The sequence below is a fragment of the Amphibalanus amphitrite genome, unplaced genomic scaffold (assembly GCF_019059575.1).
Source record: "Amphibalanus amphitrite isolate SeventyFive unplaced genomic scaffold, NRLGWU_Aamphi_draft 000255F_arrow, whole genome shotgun sequence".
In the NCBI taxonomy this organism is placed as follows: Eukaryota; Metazoa; Arthropoda; class Thecostraca; order Balanomorpha; family Balanidae; genus Amphibalanus; species Amphibalanus amphitrite.
Genome location: NW_024881750.1, coordinates 340,906 through 361,142, shown reverse-complemented (window position 1 = coordinate 361,142; position 20,237 = coordinate 340,906). Strand labels below are relative to the sequence as shown.

General features: G+C 54.2%; 1 protein-coding gene across 1 annotated transcript in view; it reads right to left on the bottom strand.

Annotated features, from left to right (window-relative positions):
- The window catches only part of LOC122386550 (forkhead box protein O-like), an 84,088-nt gene extending 69,907 nt beyond the window's left edge, over positions 1 to 14,181 (bottom strand). Inside the window, exon 1 of the mRNA XM_043375837.1 lies at positions 13,393 to 14,181. Within this exon, the coding sequence (XP_043231772.1) occupies positions 13,393 to 13,998 (606 nt within the window). The 5' untranslated portion in view covers positions 13,999 to 14,181. The remainder of the gene's footprint in view (positions 1 to 13,392) is intronic.
- Positions 14,182 to 20,237: the final 6,056 nt, after the last annotated feature.

Here is a 20,237-nt window from a genome sequence, read left to right as displayed (position 1 = left end):
GCCCGGCCGGCCTCCGCCTGTAATTTCCCCGGTCGACCATAACCCGGCATTCGAAAAACATTAGAGCCGCCGGCACGGCGCGGTGCGGGCTGCCGGCCGACGCGCCGCACATCGATCCTTGCATCCCGGCCACCGGCGGCGCCGCTGGGGCAGGTCAGGTCACATGTGACGTCACAGGTCAGCAGCGATCGACCCACGCCCGGGATACCGGCGCCGCTGCTGGGGCAGGTCAGGTCGCCGGGGGCGGCGCTAGAGAAAGTGGCAGTGCTTCGCTTTGTGGAACAACGATTGAACTTCATTTAACCTAAAGCGAAAGACGTTTTCTGTTGAAACTAAACCACGGCACGGTGCGAATCACGGATACCGCCCAACAATGCCCCATCCCCAACCAACACACACGTATTTCAAAAAATCCCAGCGGCTGCCGAGCATCATCCCTCTGCCACATCCCTCCTCGGGAGGAGGGCGAGGGGTGACCGCAGTGCCAGGCAGGCCGGCACGAGGGGCGGATCATGACACACGGCGCGTATCTGGCGCACAGCACATCCGCGGCCGACCGCAAACCGTTCACCGGTCAGCGACCACCGTCAGAGCGCAGGGGTTCCCAGAAACGTAGCGCCCCCTCCGAGAGGTGACGACATGGATCTCCCGCGCGACCCCGTGACCTGCGCTGGGGGCTGGAGATCGGGACACCCCGAACAGAGGGGTCCCATCCTGTCGTTCCGGTGCACTGGTAGTTCCGCTGAGGGCCGGGGATGGCCAGCAAAGTCCCAGGCAGTGACTGCCCCACCATGACATGGCCCGGGGTGTATGAATTAAAGTCACATGCATTGATCACGCGCATTTTACCCCTACAAGCTCAGTCAACCTTATGAGGGAACTAATATTAGGTAATAACTTCAAGGTGACAACAAATGATGTGAATAAAATCATGCATTGATCAATACCCTAAATCTTAAAACATTTGTGCTCTCACAAAACCAGTAGTTAAGTGGGCGAAGCGCATATAAATTTCAGTAATCCTTTATGTATAAAGAAATACCATAAAACACTAAGCTGATAGTAACAATATTTTTCTCTAAATAACCTATTCAAGTATAAAAATGAATGTTTAGCGCCTGGATCGCTAACAAGTAGAGCCTATTGCGCAGTTCCATCGAACTTAACACCCGGCCACGTCAACCGCTCCCAGTTCAAAGAAATGAAATAAGACCAAAAATTAAATGTACCGCAATAGCTTATGGCTAAACAATCCTACTGGGCCTCAGTTGCTTAACTTTATGATTATAACTGAATACCTAAGACCATACCAGTTTAATGTTTCTGAGGAGACAAAAACCGACACTAAATCAGCACTGCGCTATCTCTCAGTGTCCACCGCTGGCAGGGCCGATGCAGCCTCAGTCCTCATTGCGACACCTCCGTTTTCACAGCGCTTAGTCTAAACACTGGGCCGGTTGCTACCCGGCCGGCCGCCCCGAACGGTCCGCGACGGTGAGGTCCAATCGCATCCATCATCGTGCTCAGTGTTCACTGCTGTATCCGTGAATTTCCACGCCGTGTCTGCCAGTGTCCGCCAGCGTTCGCTGCCGCTGTCCACTGCTGTGTCCTGTGTCTACCGTTATGTCCAGAATATGTCCACCGATGCTCCCTGCAGTGCAGTGCCCGCTGCACTTCTGACTGCGTCTGCCAGTGCGGTGTGCGCTGCCCTGTCCGCAGAGAGCTGCGTGAAATGACCGTCCGTGTAACAAGCAGTGTGACCGTGTGTGTCCAGAGACAGGCTGACCGCCGCCCTCTCGGCCAGTCGTCCCTGCTGAGAATGTAAACGAATCAGCCCACAAATAAACGGTGCAACCACAGCCGGGCTCCTTACGTAAACAGTTACACGTGGCTGGCAGCGCGGACGGTCGGTCGGTCGGTCGGACGGACTGACCGACGGACGGACGGGAGGCCCTCGAGCCTCTCTGTGATGGACGGTCACTGGTCACTGGTCAACCCGGGCCACATAGGCTACGCAGCGCTCCAGGCCTACCTCCTCCGGAACATATAAACGTAAGCAGCGCGGCAATTATAAGGCAATATACGCCCAAATGATATTTTTTGATAAGACATTAGATTAGCCTTTTACTAGAGGGGTTTGACGAAAAAGGATGAATAGCGACTGAAACTACATGCATGTAAGACTTTCCGGACTACCTACTTGACCCTGTCATACGTTTGACGTCGAACATTGCACCCGATTGTCGACTTTAATAGACCGTCAGCGACAATGCGTCGTAAGACAGAAATACGCTGCTCTACATATATAGGTTTAGGATAAAGTTTAAATAAAGCCATTTCAATTTTCAGCTTAAACTTAGCAGACGTAGTCGACCGTTGATTTCCAGAATTCCAGAGCTCCATAATTAGGCATTCCGTTATTATATCGGAGAATGGAGATAATCATGATAGTCAATATATAAGTGCAAGAATGTCAACACACCATTCCTGCACGTCCAATGGCCCCTGCCACGATTTGACAGCTGGGTTAGCGGACGAATACCGTTCGGAATTAATATTTTCCAATCAACGTCCCACAGGTCTTGTGATTAAACTAGAAAGCATTGGCGGGATCACATCCTCAAGTGACGGGTCCACAGCACCAGGACAGCGCAGCGGTGACGCGGGGCGGACAGAAGCCGTTCTCGTTTGGTAAACGAACCGTTCGGCACAGCTCAGCCCAGTCCGGCTGCCACCAGCGGCGCCTGAAGACGCGGTGACCGAACTGAGGGTGTCAACAGTGCTCTCTGCCGGTCACAGTGGACAGTGGCAGCCCGGCGGGTCCACGGTGACCGTGGGGAGACAAGCCCGGGGCCAGCGCCGCCGGCGCCGCGCCGGGGGGCGGCTGCCGAGCCGCCGCGTCGCGCTCAGCGCGGCCGACAGCCGGCTCACCCGGTAAAAATGACGCAGACAGGTTTGCCCAGGGAGGACCGCCGCTCGGGCGCTGCCGAGCGGATCGACGCCGAGCTGCCGAGCCCGTGGTGGCGCCGCAGCTGATTCGAGCCAGGGGGACCGGGGAGGGACCGCTCCCAGTCCCACCCCGCCCGGTGGCTGAGGACCCTGCAGCCTTCGTCACGGCGGATCAGACGGCGAGAGAATATCTAAATCAGCGGCGAATCGGTCAGTCGTGAATCGGTCAGTCAGTGTTCATCGACGGCTCGACCCCACACAAAACAGAGGTTTGGAACGGCGCGGCACGGCACGACACGTGGAAGAACTGGCCAAGCAAGAGTAACCAGCATACACCGATGACTTTCATCCCACTTTACACTGGTTATATGTAGCCTTCAATTCCTTTTTACTCGACAGCCAACATGAAAACGTAATGCAGCACATTGGAAAACGAGCTTGCCGCACCGGAGATGTCTGAAAGTCTGTTATGTATGTGAAGCTCGTTCTGATGAACTCCGTTATAATGAAACATAACGCACAATGCAGCGCCGAGAAAAAGAACGTTTGGTTAGGCGCAGTTAATAGGTAAACTACGCAAAAAGTGGTGACATGATGTGCCAATCCTTATGTGACACACGCAATATGAACTTAAATAGCGGTCCAGTTGTTCACGCGAGCGCGACCAGTTTCTCCTACAGTTCGCGGGTGCAGGCAGTGGCGCTGTCAATGTCAACTTGTGTTCCATGGAAGCGCAACGTGAAAGTGTGGAATGGTGGGTGGCAAGGAAAGGATGAATTAAAGAAAACGTCATCGAGACGGACAATTAAGGTAACTGTTGGCGCTTTCCTGCTGCCCCGGCCGGCCTATGACGCGTCGTCGACAGAATCGAAGGCTTCCCATCGAGCCGCCGCAGTCCGCATCAAACCAAACCGTATCCCACGCGCAGACCCAGAAACTCCCCTTGAAAAGTTACAGAAGCGCTGGACAGCCGGACAATCGCTCCTGCCGACAGCCTTGAACCTGAGGCGGCGCCGACGGCAGCCGTATCACGGTCTATGCTGTAACACGGCCGTACATGCGATCACGAGGCCGGCGGGCTATGGCTGCTGCCATTTTCCCTCACTACGGCTTAGCACGGCCCCACGCCCGGCGTCGGCTGCCGACTTTCCCGCGATGACACGAAGACACCCAGGAACGACCCTGCAGCGATCAGGAGCGAGACTGGAGCGACCAGGGGCGAGTCTGGACCAATCAGGAGAGACCCTAGGGCAACTTGGAGCGACCTGGAGCGACCCTGGAGCAGCCAGGGGCGAGTGCCATCACACAGCGATAATGCCAAGGCTCACCACAGACCATCAACGATGCATTTTGTTTGCAGAGTGCAGCGTCTATAGTTGCAGTTATTAAATTTAGCAGGAGGTACGATACGGTACCCACTAGCCAATGTTATCAAATTTATCGATGTTAGCAAACGACCACATAGTTAAGCAAGAAAACGTTTCTAAAATACAACATATTGCACACTGCAGAGGGCTTCGTAATACGGAATAAATGTAGCAGCTTCGACGTTTCGGCATTAAGCATACAAATAGTCAATCTCTGCCCGAACACTAACATTTAACTGAGAAATACAATACCTAACTCACAAGTTCCAGACAGCATATTAAATGATACAAATTAATTTACCCTTAACCGACATTAAACCATTGTAATGAGCGTCTTGCGGGGCCACATGGTGAAAAAGTAGAAAAAGACTTTAAAAACATTTGTTTTGATATTCTACATCCATGCTATTTAAAGCATCAATCAGAAAACGGTCAGGTGCAAATCTACATTAGTCCCAAATACAAATTTATTTTAAAGTGCTGGCTGTCGTTTAATGTTGACATTGATCAGTAACGTTAAACCTTTCAATGTCAGTCATTAGGGCGCTGTAGCCAGGTACCGGATAGCTGCAGTCAGTCGACCAGCACCTAGTCTGAGGGGAGGCAGCCCCGATCAGCCACCGTAATCCCCTCTGATGGGCGCCCCGGCGGTCCAACAGCAGTACCCACGGCGCCGGCTGCCCTCCCTCCCCTCCCCTGTGCGTGTCCCTCCTCCCCCCCCCCCCCGCTCGGCCCTGACCCGGCGGGGGATTTTTAGTGTGCGCGCCGCCAGGTGCCACCAGCGCCTCTGGAGGTGAATAGGTGCGCCGCATTGAGGCCGTCGCGCCGACCGACCGACCGACCCTCCCGTCCGACCGGACTCGCACGCCGGCGCTCTCCTCTTCACCCGTTCTCCCACATAGCTGTCCCCGGCCTAGGATTCAGCCAGCTGTCTCCGCCGCACGCATGATCGGGGTGGCGGACTGCGCGGGCTCGCTGGAGCCGGGGTTAGATGAGGCTGGCTGGCTCACTGCGTCTGGTCTCTGCCGCTGTCGAAGTCGACATCCGCGTCGCCGCCGGCATCCGCCGCCTAGTGAACGTCGACGTGCAGCTGCACGCTGCCCGACCGCCCATGCCCAGCCTCACGCACAGCGCACGCACAGCATACCTCGCAGAATCCGCACCAGGCTGTTTACGATTTTTCAGCTAACCCTCTCGCTCCCCTCCCCAGCGACCCCTGTGCCGCCGCTTCCCCCACTTCTTTAGAGCGGGTTGCGGGCGGCGGCGACGGCGGCGGAGCGGCGGCAATGGCGCTCCGGTAGGCCCTTGTTGCCCGTCCGGTGGGGCGTCGCGGCCCGACCGGTGGGACCGCCACGCCGCGCACGACGCCATCTAAAAAGCGAAAGGGAGGAGGCGAGACGACGGGAGACGGCGGCCGCCGCAAGATGGCTGCTGGAGATATGGCGGCGCGGCAGGTGGTGGAGAGAGACAGACGCAGCCTCCCGACCGGCGACCGGCGTATGAAAATGCGCGGGATGGCGCTACGGGTCGGCGCAACGCTCCTGAGCAGCCTAAATCAATGATTGCAGTTGCTCACAGAAATGAGGGTGATAGTTCGAATTCAAATGAAAACAAGCTTCTTTGTGAAAATTGAAGCACCGTATAACTTCATCACACTTTTTCCCGAATTTATTTCGAGATATGTGCGTTTTAATTAACTATACGATCAGGTAGGTAAAAAGTGCAACACAACCGACAAGCCCGACGTACTGCTGACGACTGTTCGGCCGCCGACTCACTGAGCCGCCCTATATGTCGCCCGTCGCGCACGTCGCATGGCATATCGTATTGGTCAGTATGACTGACCGGCCGTCATCACGTCACCATGACCGACCACCACTGACTGACGGCTGGCTGCCGGCCGGCCGGCGGGGTGGCGACGCTGACCCAGGCACAGCGCCGTCGGCGCTCCAACACAAACACGGGGCAGCGCCGGCGGCTACCGCGGGGCAGGGTCACGGTCAAAGCGGCAGGGAGGGGCGGGGAACGGGGAAAGAGGTAGGGGCATAGGCAAGGTCACGGTCACGGTCAGGCATGGGAAGTGTTGAAACACTGACAAGCAAAGGATTCTAGCAGCACTAGGGTCGAAGACAAGGGATGCTGAACTGAAAATCTACTAAATCGAAAGCAAACTGGGGAGGTGAAGGATACCGTGGTATTGAGACCGGTCTGGGTAGGGACAGGGTTCGGCAGGGGTGTGAAGGGTAAGGAGGGGTAGAAGGGTAGTGGGACAGGGCAGGAAGAGGAGTAGTGGGACAGGGCGGACCGGGCTCAGCGGGGTGCGGGAGCCGTCATCGGCCCGGGTCGGGAGCGGACGCGCGGGAAGGGAGGGAGGGAGGGATGGGGAGGGAGGTCCTGGCTCCCGCAGAGATGAGGGCGGCAGGGGAGGCTGGGGAGGGTGTCCCGAGTCGCCGCTCGCGCCGGACCGTGCCATGCCTGACGCTCCCCACTACCACGGATCCCCGCGCTGGCCGCGTCAACCGGGACCGGCAACCACCCAGGTGTCAGCTCCACACAGGTCCACCGACACCCACTCCCCCACAGTACGGCATTTAAATAGATTACCGTCACCGTGAAAACATGCCATTAGACGGCTCAGCCTCACCGCACTCATAATCGCCCAATGGTGATGTAATAGCCGAGAATTGCCCTGTTAATCAATGATCATCACAAATCACGGCCGGGCAGTGAGCCGCTCAGTGCGCAAGTGCAGCGCGGCGGAGCTTGAGTCCGGACTGCAGTGCAGATTGAGATGTAACACGCTACTGGTTAGCTCTGGTGTCAGTCAGAGCAGAGCTAGACTGGTCGGCCCGCCGCCCGCGCCACGCAGGACTGAGTGATTGTTCAATGTTCATATAGCCTGCACCGGTCGCAACAGTTCGCCCCGCCCTATGGAGTAAAAATTCAGGAGATGCTCGATATCTCCATTGATTAGTCTTGCTATATATCACCATTGGTCCCCTAAAACATTTTCCGTGGTCACAGATTATCAGCTCTTGTTTGTCGAATACCGAAACCGGGAGAAGTCACAAACTGTGATATCCTTTAGTTACAAAGAAGTGACAACACGACTCCTTTCGAAAGAAAGACATAATCAGTACCAAAAAGCGCACATATTGCACATACATCTGGGTCAACATCTAGCCACCACAGGGATGCGATGTTTTCAGGCATTAGTCGGTCGAGTTTACGGTGGATTACTGTGGACGCCTGCACCTGTCACTCGTGACCATTACCGGGAGAGAGGGGACAGAGGGAGAGGGGTGAGATACCGGGAGCTGGCGATGGTGCCACACTGTCATCCCTGACCGCCAGCAGTGACAGCCTGTCATCAGACAGCGGTGACAGCTGTCATCAGACAACGGTGACCAGTTCGACGGAGTTTCCCACACGGAGCCCTACTCCCATGCATTCATTTGACGTTCGGTGACCAGTCCGCTATCTGTTCCTTTCATACCATAATTGGTGTGAAAATGCACACTGACCACTGTCCAGTGACCTGATCAGTAACTCGCCTTTGACCTGAACGACGGTCACCCAGTGACCTTGCTATCTATTTCGGGAACGATGGTGGGCGGTAGTCGGTCGGACAAGGATCCGGCAGTTCCAGTCTCTGTTACTGGTTAGGGAACCACTAAATACAGCCAGTCAGTCCACCAGGAGATATCAGTTGTGCAGTCTGTCGGCTCGCCACGGAATGGAAGCTCCAGTCTGTCGGTCCGTCAGGGAATTCTAATGCAAGTCTGTCGGCCCGCCATGGGGGTCTGTCAGGCGTCAGCTGCAGTCTGTCGGTCAGTCACTGGAACTGTAACTATGCAGTTTGTCGGTCCGTCGGGGAACTGATAACTCAGTCTGTCGGTCTGTCAAGAAACCACTGTAGTAGCTCCAGTCTGTCGGTCCTACCCGGGAACTGCTATGGTCTGTCGGTCCGTCAAAGAATTCTGCAGCTCCAGTCTTGAGTCTGCCCAGTCTACCAGGAGATTGCAGCTGTCGTCTGTCGGTTTGTTAGGAAGCTGCGACTGTCAGGAGTCCCTAGCTCACGTCTGTCCGTCCATCACGGATTCGGGGGACTGCAGCTTCTGCATGTTGTCAGCCGGGACATCGGCTCCCCCCGTCCGCCCGTCTTCCGCCAGCCTATACTGCGAGGTCAATCCCAGAAAAAAAGTTTCCCGGCAGTTGGATCAGATGAATCCTTCCGGGTAAATCGGATTTGATCGGAAGGGAATTAACACATAATGCATTGCTTATCATCTACACAGAAGCGGAGCAACCATTTATAGGCGGTACCATGTCAGCTAACAAATAAAATGAGCGCCAATTTCAGTGTTGGTACCAAGGCTCTCCTGAGCGAACGCTCCAAAATCAGTACGAACGATCCCAAACGTTCCCGCGGCCATTCGCGATGTCACACGTTCGAGACGTCGGCTCCATGTGTCACTGGTCTCCAGGCCCTGTCTGCAGGCTGACTTCTGGGTAGCTGGCTCCACATGGACTCCTGCTGCCCATCGGATCGCCACACCTCACCACTGCGATTAGTTCACCGCAGACTTTTCGGAAACGGTTGCAGCCCCGCCGCTCCACACGAGGTGATCCCGTGTTAGCCGGTCGGGCCGGCCGGGTGCCAGCGACAAGGTATATCCAGCGACTGGTCGTGGCTGGGGGGGGGGGGGGGGGGCCTGTGTCGGTGCGCCCCAGGTGCGCAGCGACGGTCGACAGAGGTGTGGTGTCTGTCGGTGGCGTACCGTACCGCAGGTATCCACACACTGCGCAGGTATCCACTACCGCCCAGCCGGCGCGGCCGGCAGACATGTAAAGTGGCCAGCCCAGGCGCCAGCACGACAGCACTGGATAGCTTAGCACGGTTTCCAGGTGTTTACACCTTGTGCCGGCTGGCGGCGATCGCTGCGGTCGGCCGAAGCCGAGCTTTGGCCGCGGTCCGGCGGCGAAAGGTGTACTCGGGTTGGAGCCGACTCAACTATTTGACGCTGCTTCGTCGCTGGGTGGTGGGCCGATTGAGCCACGGCGTCCCGGCGGGATCTGGAGCGGCCGGGGGGGGGGGGGGGCCGGGAGCCTCTCGCAGGGAATCCCTCGGAGGAGGGACGGGTGACAGAGGTGACCCGCGGAACACACCGGCCTCTGACCACCGCCACTGGGTGACAACTGACGACAGGACAGACCCGGCGACCGGCACACTGCCAGAGACCCCTCCCCACGAGACACGGGCTGATCTGTGGGCCTGGACACGACCACAGGGTTCGAAACTGACCGCTTTTGATTACGCTCTGCATTTTCAAATTGATAATGCATCATATGATTTAATGGTGTCACTCGACAAGGAAAAACGCTCACGGGTGCTTGAAATGGCCACTCTTCCTCACATTATTATTGTCGGGAATAAAATAAAATCATTTGTTACCACGTTACCTGAATCATCCTTTAGATAAAAATACAAGAATTTGATGGCTGTCAGTAGGAAGAAATGCGCACATCACTGCCTGGACGTCGCACTATACGACCATATACGACATACGTATCTGCGATATTGCTGTTCTGCCAAAACGAAAATACAATCACACTTGTGAAACACAGAACTTCCCTGCCCTTTTGAGGGTAATAAGGGGCGCGGTGTCGTCATCTGAGCCGTCTGAGGGCACAGAACGCTTTTCCGTCTTCTGAGGGTTCAATGCGCCGTCCCGCCCTCTCAAGGATCCAGGGTGCGGTGCCGTCCTCTTGAGGGTTCAGCCCCAGAGCTGGAGGTCGCATCCACTGCTCGCCCGCCGGCAGGTCGGCCCGCTCCGGGCGGAAGGCGCCCTGCACGTCCAAGGACGCCCCGTCGGCACAAAAACGACCTGAGCCTGCGCGACCCATTCAGATGCGCAGTAAAAACCGAGCCAGGCCCAGGTCCGAGCGGGCCGCTACACGACTTCCGCGCTGGCCCGGCGGGCCGAGCGCTCATCATTGCAGGCGCTGGTCCGATGCATCACCACGGTCCAGTCGCCTGGGACCCGCACCGAGCGGCAATGCACACGCACGGTGTCAGACCCCTCTCAGGCGCAGATACGGCAAACAGGAGACCCAACATTGTTCCCGCCGCTGTCCAGTGTTCACTGTTCATTGAGTCTGGCAGTCGTCGGCTCGGTATGTGGCCTACTGCAGTTGAGCTTATCACACCATCATTTCACTCGTATCGTCACTTGACACTTCCCGTCCGGCGTCCATACCGTTCCAGCTCGGTCATACCGTGACCACTCAGTCCAAGAGCTTGCATCTGCGGCGGCGGACAGCTCTCCTGTGACCGACCCACCGACCTCTCCTCAGTCGGTCAGCGCGGCTACCGGGGCGGCGGAGCGGTTCATTACCGACCACCGAGCGAATCGGCCACCACGTGACCGAGCACGCGAGTCGAGCGGCCGCGTGCGAGCGCGCAAAAACACGGCATTCATCGGGTGCCGAGAGCGAGAGTGAGCGCCGATTGCAGGAGAGGTGTCTTCCGGCGGCACCTGCCGGCCCAGAGACAACAGAGACGCAGCGGAGATGGACAGAGGACACAGAGACGGACAGGGAGACACAGGGACGGACAGAGAATGACAGGGGCAGGGAAAAGAGAGATGGCCAGGGTAGATATGGACAAAGGTGGATATTGGAAAGATTTGGCAGAGACAAGGCATGGAAACGCTCGGAGGTGGTCAGAGACTGACAGAGAAGGCATAGAAGGCGGAGATGGTCAGTGACTACCAGAGACTGACGAGGAGACACAGAGCAGTAGACAGACTATCAAGGACTAACCAGAGCAGCAAAGAGACGGGTTGAAACGGCACGGAACAAAGAGATTCAAAACCTGGTCAGAGTCGGAGTAGAGATAGCCGCGACGGGAGAGAGAGAGAGAGAGAGAGAGAGAGAGAGAGAGAGAGAGAGAGAGAGAGAGAGAGAGAGAGAGAGAGAGAGAGAGAGAGAGAGAGAGAGAGAGAGAGAGAGAGAGAGAGAGAGAGCGGGAGAGAGGGAGGGAGGGAGAGAGAATGAGAAAGACAGATTGAAAGAGAGAAAAAAAGGAAGAGATTGTGCAATGTGCAGTGTGCACCTTTGAGTGAATAGGACAAATTGAAGACAAATGCACAAATTGAGATCAGATATCCAGGGTAATTGGTCAGGTATAGAAAGGCATGGCATAGCCCCATACCTATACGGTGACTATGAAAACTGGGTGCTTCTGCCGTATTGCGATGCGACTACAGCACCAGCAGTCAGCACGATACCAAAGTGGCATCTTTGACATGCTGACACTGTGCAAACTGGAATGTCGTTTACGTCAAAGATAATTTGAGCGGAACAAGTGCACCCGGTGAGCTGGGAAGCTGCCTGTGAACGCAGTGTGACCAAAAGCCCGGCAGCGACGCTCGTCGCCCTCAAAATCAGGACAGCTGTACAGTTCTAGCACAATTCACAAACTATAGTATAGGTAGCACGGCATATAAACAGAGTTTGATTTAGGCGGCAGTATACGGGACAGTCGAGAGTGCGGGGAGGTCGGGAGTACGAACCGATCGGTACAAACTAGAGGAGTACGGACCGATCGGTACAGACCAATCGGGAGTACAGACCAGTCTGAGCACGAGCCATTCGGAGCACGGGCCAGTCAAGAAACTCTCGAGTATAGGTATACGGCAAGCGTAACAGGCACGTAACAGCGGTCCCACAGTGTTCGAACGGCCACGGCGCGGCACACAGGGCGACGGGTCCGGCCGGGCAAGGGTCGCCGCTGGCGCCGCGTCTTCCTGGTCCGCTTGACCCCGCCCTGACCCCGTTCTGATCTGCTCGACCTCATCCTGGTCCAGCTGGTTCCGCACTCATCCGAAATGGTCCAGCTGGTCTCGCAGTTCCCACCTACAGGTGCAATTAAGCTTAAGAATTACGTGTACCCCATCCGTTTTTAATCGATTCGTCGGTTATTATATGGTTTTATTCTGTTGACGAACTCATTGGTTCAATTATTGCGGGGATCACAAAGGTCCGAATAATTCGAGGAAAGCAATGGAATAAGAAAAAGCAGCCCAATAAGCTTCACGAACGCCAAGCTATGCATTCGATGAAATATTCCACTAATTTGATTTGATCAGCATATGGTACGGCTGGACGGACAGACTGCCGTACGACTGCCAATTGCCACGGCGCCTCCTGCCGACCCTTCCGTCTTGGGACTCCGTCTGGCGGTTACTACGGGCCGAGACGAGGGGGAGAGGGGCAGAGTGGCAGAGGGACTCGGTGACCTGAGAGGGGCGCCTGCCCGACCCCGGCTGAGGGATCGGGCGAGACGCCTGGCCAGGGACTTCGGGGCGACAGAAGCGGGGACGCGAGGGGTGAGCAGGCAAGGGGATGGGTGGAGGAGAGGGAAGTGGGGAGGTAGTGAGAGGGTCAGGGGCTATGCAAGTTTGTTTGTTTTGTTGGGTTAGGCCCTTTCGGTCCAATTAGACCATTTCAGAGCCGGGAGGATGATAGGATATAGGGGGAGACATTGGTCTGGGCAGGCACCCTAGTGAGTCGCCGGGGCTGAGCCCGTCCAGAGGACAGGCCACCCAGCCCCAAGGCACTCACTGCACCCGGCTACGGGGTGCGCTCCCTCGGGAGCAGCGGTGCCGCTCCAAGGGAGCAGCCCGCATGAGATAAAGTTGCCTGTCCAGCCCGGAAGGGGGTTGCGGCGTGGAGGAGAAGGATTTCAGTATCCTGAGGATAGAAGCACGGAACGGTGATGGCTATGCAAGGGGCGGATGAAGGGGTGATGTGTGGTGGGGTGGTGTGAATAGGGAGAAATGAAGAGGGTGGTATAGAAAGGCAGTACTTATATAATACGGTGTTTTAGGGCCGGCGGCGCGAGCTGGAGACCGGAGGGAGGGGGACGGTCGAGCCCACCTGATCAAAACACAGCGTCACGATCACACCCACCTGATCATAACACGTCACGAACACGCCCCCTCTGATCAAACACAGCATCACGATCGGACTCAGCGGCAGCCGCGGCCGCGTCCCCCGTCCCCGAACCTACCTTCCATCCTGCCGAGCTGGTGCTGTCACCCTTATCCTTGAACCATGGGATGTTGGTTACCATCCAGTCGTACACCTGGGCTAGCGTCAGCCTCTTCTCGGGCGACGAGAGGATGGCCTGCGTGATCAGGTCGGCGTAGCTGTGCGGCCCCCAGGCGTTCCGCCGGTTAGAGTTTTTCGGTTTGGGCAGCACGGCCGTGGAATCGGAGGCGGGCTTGGCGGCGTCGGTGACCATCGGCACGGTGCCCGGCTCCGTCTTACAGATCAACAGGCCGCCGCCGCTGCCGTTGTGGCCAGGAGACGGCATCAGCGCCGCCGCCTGCTGCTGCTGCTGCTGCTGCTGCTGCTGCGGGGGAGGTGGCGGCGGCTGCTGCGGAGGCGGCGGCGGCGGTGGTGGCGGTGGGGGTGGCGGCGGCGGCGGCGGTGCCGCATTTTGGTGGAAGTTTTGCTGCTGAATGTCCCAAGTGGACGCCTCCGGCAGGTCATCCAGCGGGTGCTGGTTCTCAACATAGTCCTCGGGTCGGGGCAGGGGCCACGTGTTGGCCCGGGAGCGCTGCTGCGGCTCCAAGTTCGGGTCAAAGTTCTCCTCCCCCGACACGTCTGCCATATCTACGAACTCCACTGTGGCGGCTGCTGAGTTCACGGTCAGTGTCCACGTACACACCGGTCACGGCCCGGCCGTCCGCGCGCGATCGCCGGCCGCTGTCTCACTGAGCGCCGTCGCGACGTGCCCCCATGCCGGCGGCGTAACACCCTCTGCGGAGCGGCCCGAGCCGGCGGCGCCCGCTGGGCTCTGAACTCTGAACCGGCCCGCCGCGACGCGCCGCCCGGCCGACAGCTGATAACCAGGCGTGACGTCAGCGCGCCGCAACCCTTCGGCGCCGGCCACGAGATGTCGCCTCGCTCCGCCCGGCGCGCCGCCGCCGCCGGCTAATGCACGCATTTCTATGCGTCGACCGTCGGCGGATCCCTCCTCTCGTGCGTCGCCGCGCTGAAAGAAGGCGGACGGCGGCCGAAATGTGGCCAGCGTCCCCGCCGCCGCCGCCGCCGCCGCTGCTGTCATAATCCGGGTGTGATCTGTGACGGAGGCCGCGGCGACGCCGGCGGACCCGACTCCAGCCGGTGGTCAGCAGTAGTCATACCACCGGGCATAGCAACAGAACGGCCGCATGACGCGGCTGCTGAGGGAGCTTACGGGAACTCCTCCGTCCCTGCCCTAGCGTAAGCTCCACGATGAGTGCTCCGTCCGTCCGATCCGTTCGTGGCCCCGGAACTTTAGAAGGAATGCAATCAAAATGTCACAACCATGGGTGAAACTTTGACATTACCATTGGGGTCCCAAACGTCCAAGGGGGCCTCCATTTAGTGGGGGGGGGCCTCCAAGCAATTAGGGGCCTCCAATCGTGGAAGCGGTAATTTACGAACCACGCCAGGGCCTCCTCTAAGAAATTTTCACTGGGGGACCAGAGGTTCAGAAGCCAAACCCAGGGTACCCTCAAATCCAGTTTTCTCATCGGATTTAGGCCACTTATTTTTCGTCACAGCTCGGATGCCATGATTTAATTTTTTAATATTAATAAAGAAATGATAGGTCACCTGACCCTACTGGTGGTTCAAGGCCAGCAGGGTGACATTGTATGTAAATTTCCCCCGCGGCGTCCGAAATCGACGAAAATTTCTGGCTTTTTCACTTTCGACAATAAAACAAAATGCCTTTATTATAAAAAAGAATTTAACTGCACAGCATTGCGCAAGGAATCTAACCGACCCCAGAAAGTGTGAGGGTTAACCCTCGCCCGCACCTGGGGTGAGGGTTGCCAACCCCCAAGTTAGTTTTTTTTTTGCTCTACACTGAACATTTTAAAAAGCTAGAAACCTGATTTTTTGTATAGCTGTTTTTCTATCTTTTCTCAGCGTCCATTGGAAATTTCAAGTTTCTGTGGCTTTTGGGTTTGGAGATATGACCTTGTTCTTCAGGTCATGTCATGCCCTAAATGACGAATACCCAATGTCTTGCGTTGGCTATGGGCCTTGTGAGCTTTTGACACCCTGATTTCGTTTTTTTTTTTGCCAGTCTTACCTCCCACCTATCATTGAACATGTTGTTCTGCGATGTAGGTACAGATGTCGGGGTCAGGGTCAAGGTCAACCTAGGTTATCTAAAATTGTTGCGTTTTAGGCAAGCTGAATTTACTTTTCGTGAAGTTTCTTTGACTGCATGTTTAGTAAAAGCTTCTCAGTTCATGATCTCATGTAATAGGCAGGGACACACAAACCAATCTGTGCACACATCAGTACATACACAGACATACACAGACATACAAACACATATCATTGACCTTGACCTAACTTGACGTGAAATGACCACAGCCAGCAAATTAGTCGGATAGTGTGACAAAGAGCTGTTCTAGCTGGCTTGGCACTAATACGGCAGCGTCATCGGTGTATGATGGGTTGGCCCGCTGCTTGTGTAGGTATTTTATTCGACATCACCACAATTTTTTTCTTACAAGATTTTAAGCTTCGCGGTCAAGAGCAACATATTCTTTGGAAAGAGACGAATCCAATGATTAGATGACCTAGGTTGACCTTGACCCTGACCCTGGCATCTCTACATCATCGAACAACATGTTCCATGATAGGTGGGAAGTAAGACTGTCAAAAAAGGCCGAAATCAAGGTGTCAATAGCTCACAAGACCCATAGCCAACGCAAGATATCGGGTATTTGTCATTTGGGTTATGACATCACCTGAAGAATAAGGTCACATCTCCGAAACCAAAAACCACAGAAACTTGAAATTTTCAGTGAACACTAAGAAAGGAATTAGAGAAGCAGCTATACAAAACATCCGGCTTCTAGCAATCAAAATGTTAAGGTCAGAGCAGAAAAACTACCTGGGGATGTGGGTGGCAATCACTGCCCCCCTATGTGCGGGCGAGGATTAAATAATTTGAATATCAGGAAAATAATTTATTCAAACAGGTATTCCAATAGAGTCCCGCTTTTTATACGTGACCTCCGATTTGTGTAGCATCTAAGTTGCCCAGGGGGCCTCTTATTTGTAGGCACAGTACAGAGAGCCTCCTACTTCGACTACTTGCACAGAGAGCCTCCTTTTTGTACATACAGCTAAGCTTCTACAGGTCGAGCGCCGGTCTTCTATTTGTACGTACAGAGAGCAGTCCTTACTGTTACAGAGGGCCTCCTATTTGTCTAGGGGGCCTCCTATTGGTTAATGGCGCCTCCTATTTGTCCAAGGGGCCTCCTATTCGTCTAGGGGGCCTCCTATTTGTCCAGGAGGCCTCCTGTTTGTCCAGAAGGTCCCCTATTTGTCCAGGGAGCTTCTATTTTCCAGGGGGCTTCCTCTTTATCCAGGGGGCCTCCTACGTGTTCAGGGGCCTCCTATTTGTCCAGGGGCCTCCGATTTATCCAGGGGTCTTCTATTCGACCAGGGGTCTCATATTTGTGCAGGGGTCTCCTACTTGTCCAGGGGCCTCCTTTTTGAATGGCCTCCTTTTTATTAAGGGAGCCTTTTATTTGTCCAGGGGCCTGCTATTCGTACAGAGGGCTTCTAGCTCCTACTTGTCCATGGGGCCTCCTATTTGTTCAAGATGCCCCTATTTGTACAGGGGGCCTCCTATTTGTCCAAGGGGCCTGCTATTTTTCTAGGGGGCCTCCTATTTGCCCAAGAGGCCTCCTATATATCCAGCGGGCCTCCTACTTGTTTAGGGGGCCTCCTATTTGTCCAGGGGGCCTCCTATTAGTTAAAGTAGCCTCTTGTTTTCCAAGCGGCCTCCTTTTTATCCAGAGGGCTCCTATTCCTATTTTAGGGGGCCTCCTCTTTATCCAGGGGGCCTCCTTCTTGTTCAGGGGGCCTCCTATTTATCCAGGGGCCTCCTATTTGTCCAGGGGGCCTCCTTTTGTGAAAGGGGCCTCCTATTTGTCCAGGGGCTCCTAATTGTCCAGGGGGCCTCCTTTTGCTGAAGTGGCCTCCTGTTTGTCTAGGTCTAGGGCCTCCTATTTCTCCAGGGGGCCTCCTATTTGTACAGAGGGCCTCCTACTTGTCCATGGGGCCTCCTATTTGTTCAAGGGGCTTCTTATTTGTACAGAGGGCCTCCTATTTGTCCATGGGGCCTCCTATTTGTCTAGGGGCCTCTTATTTGTCTAGGGCCTCCTATTTGTCCAGGAGGCCTCCTGCTTGTCCAGAGAGCCTCCTATTTCTCCAGGGGGCCTCCTGTTTTCCGGAGGGCCTTCTACTTGTTCAGGGGGCCTCCTACTTGTTCAGGGGGCCTCCTATTTGTCCAAGGGGCCTCCTATTTATAGAGAAACTTCTAGAGAACCTTCTATATGAACATCGGATCTCCGTTTGTAAAGTACCTGGTGCGTCTCGGGGGCCTCCACTATTGGGGTCCCAAAATGACAATTGGGGTCCCAAATGTTCGCTTTGGGGTCCCACATGGGACCTCAAAAGTATACAAAGTTACACCCATGGTCACAACTCACAGTAGATATTGATATAAAAATATCCACTTGGGCCACTTGACCTGAGACCTTAACCCTCGCCTGTGTGCGGTGTTTTCAGCGTCTTATGTGTAGAAAGGAGGGGGGGGGGGGTCGGTTGGACCCCCTGCCGTTCGGCCTCTGATCGAGCTAGAGCTTCGCGAAAAAAAAACGAGCGTGCTGCCCGCGACGAGAAGAGGCCGATGATACCCAATTTTAACCCTCGCATGTGTGCGGCGTTTGCCAGCCTCTAATGTGTAGGGGAGGAGGGGGGGTCGGTTGGACCCCCCCCCTGCCGTTTGGCCCCTGATCGAGCTAGAGCTTCGAGGAAAAAAACGAGCGTGTTGCCCGTGACGAGAGGAAGCCGATGATACCCAATTTTAAGGTCCTAGGTCATTGGTTGACCTTCCAGGTCAGGTCAATGACCCAAGGTCGGGAAAATCGGGACCTGTTAGAAAGGCTAAGAGGTTTTTCGGGACGCTGATCACGATTATCGTGTTAGTTTTGATCACAGATGATGTCTTTAAGCATTTAGACCAGGTCGGGTCAGGTCAGGTCAGGTCAACCAGTAGGCGTCGTGACGGGTATTCGTAGTACGTGTCAACCGCCTCTGACTGCTTCGTAACATGTTACGAAGTCACCCAAACTAGGGTAACTGTGGGGAAAACGCACCTCTGTGTTAAACGCCTCCCCTAAAAAAATCGTATTTCTTATCGACGGATAGGTGTTTTATCCTGTCTTTCAGAACAGTCAGCGACTCAGCTGCTTGTTTACGTAGGCCTCTATTTCCGGTTCTGCGTCTTCAGGAGCAGCGTGGGTAGGTGCTGATGTTGGTTTTGGGTGTTGTTTTTGTTGTTTTTACAGAAGATTCCTAATATTTTGATGCCCTCTTTATATCACAAAACTTGCTATTGTGCACATCACTCAAAACTGCGTTTTATTGTCATTCTGTTGAATTTATTATGCTGCGGCGTTAGTGGCGCGTTTTTTTTTGTCAATATTTTGTTGACCGGAAATGGAGTGGATGGGGAAAGACGCCTATTCATTCGATGCATGGGGCAAGACGCCCCCAGTTTTCTGAAAGGGGGCGTTTTGCACGGTGGTGACAGTGCAGGGTAGCGCCCTGTGGGTCGGGGCCGAAAAGAATTACATGACAAAAAGTCAAAAGACAAAAAGTCAAAAGACAAAAAGTCAAATGTCAAAAAGTCAAAAGACAAAAAGTCAAAAAGATAAAAGTCAAATGGCAAAAAGTCAAATCCGCTAAAAGCCAAAAGACAAAAAGTCAAAAGTCAAAAAGTCAAATAAGCAAAAAGTCAAAAACGCTAAAAGTCAAAAGCAAAAAGTCAAAACCGCGAAAAGTCATAAATATAAAAGTCAAATGGTAAAAAGTCAAATAAGCTTAAAGTCAAATGCAAAAAAAGTCAAAAAGGCTATAGGGTCAAAAATATAAAAGTCAAATGTTAGAAAGTCAAAAGCAGAAAGTCAAATGGAAAAAAGTCAAAGACGCTAAAAGTCAAAAGGATAAAAAGTCAAATACAAAAAGTCAAAAACAAAAATAATACTTACATAAGAGTCAGCACAACAAAATAATAGTTTCAATGGCAGAAATCTGAAGAATGGTGGTTCAATGACGAAATGTGACTTCGAAGTCATTGAGCAGCTTTCGACGTGTTACATAGATTTCGACGTCAACGACGTCTTAGAGCATTTGTCGTACGTCTATCTACTTGGATCTGATTTCATACGAGATCCAGGAATAAATTATATGAAAAACTTTGAGCTTTGTTAGCAAAAACGTAATCATTTCATGACCATTTACCCTTGATTAGGTCACTTGCCGTTGTGGGTAGTCTTCTTGCTCTCCAAGGTCAAACGTTAGATGTCAGTGAATTGACTTTATTCAAAATTTTGCGATACGTCAAAAGGTCCGTCTTGGATGGATCAAGTTGAACGTCTGTTGCCCAAATTTCAGCCTCCTATCACCACCTGTTTTCGAGGAATCCGACTTAATTGCGCCCTTTTCCCTGCCAGGCCTACTACGTCCAGTCTGAATCAACCCTCGCATGGGGGGGGGGGGGTGATGCAGCCCCATTAGTTTTTTTCTGAGATGGATGCTAAACAGATCAGCAGAGCGCGACAATATTTTGCATTTCCTAAGCGGCATCTTTGCGCAACTTAAAAAGAAAAAATAATTGACCGGGTCATCTCATGTCACAGAGCTATGACGTTATAAGAGGTACAGCCTCAGGCCAGAATTGCGTAAAATCGCAGATTATCGCGTGTTATTGGGAAATATCAACCACAACAAAGACTTTGGGGGCTATTTCGGAGCATGAGTGACCTT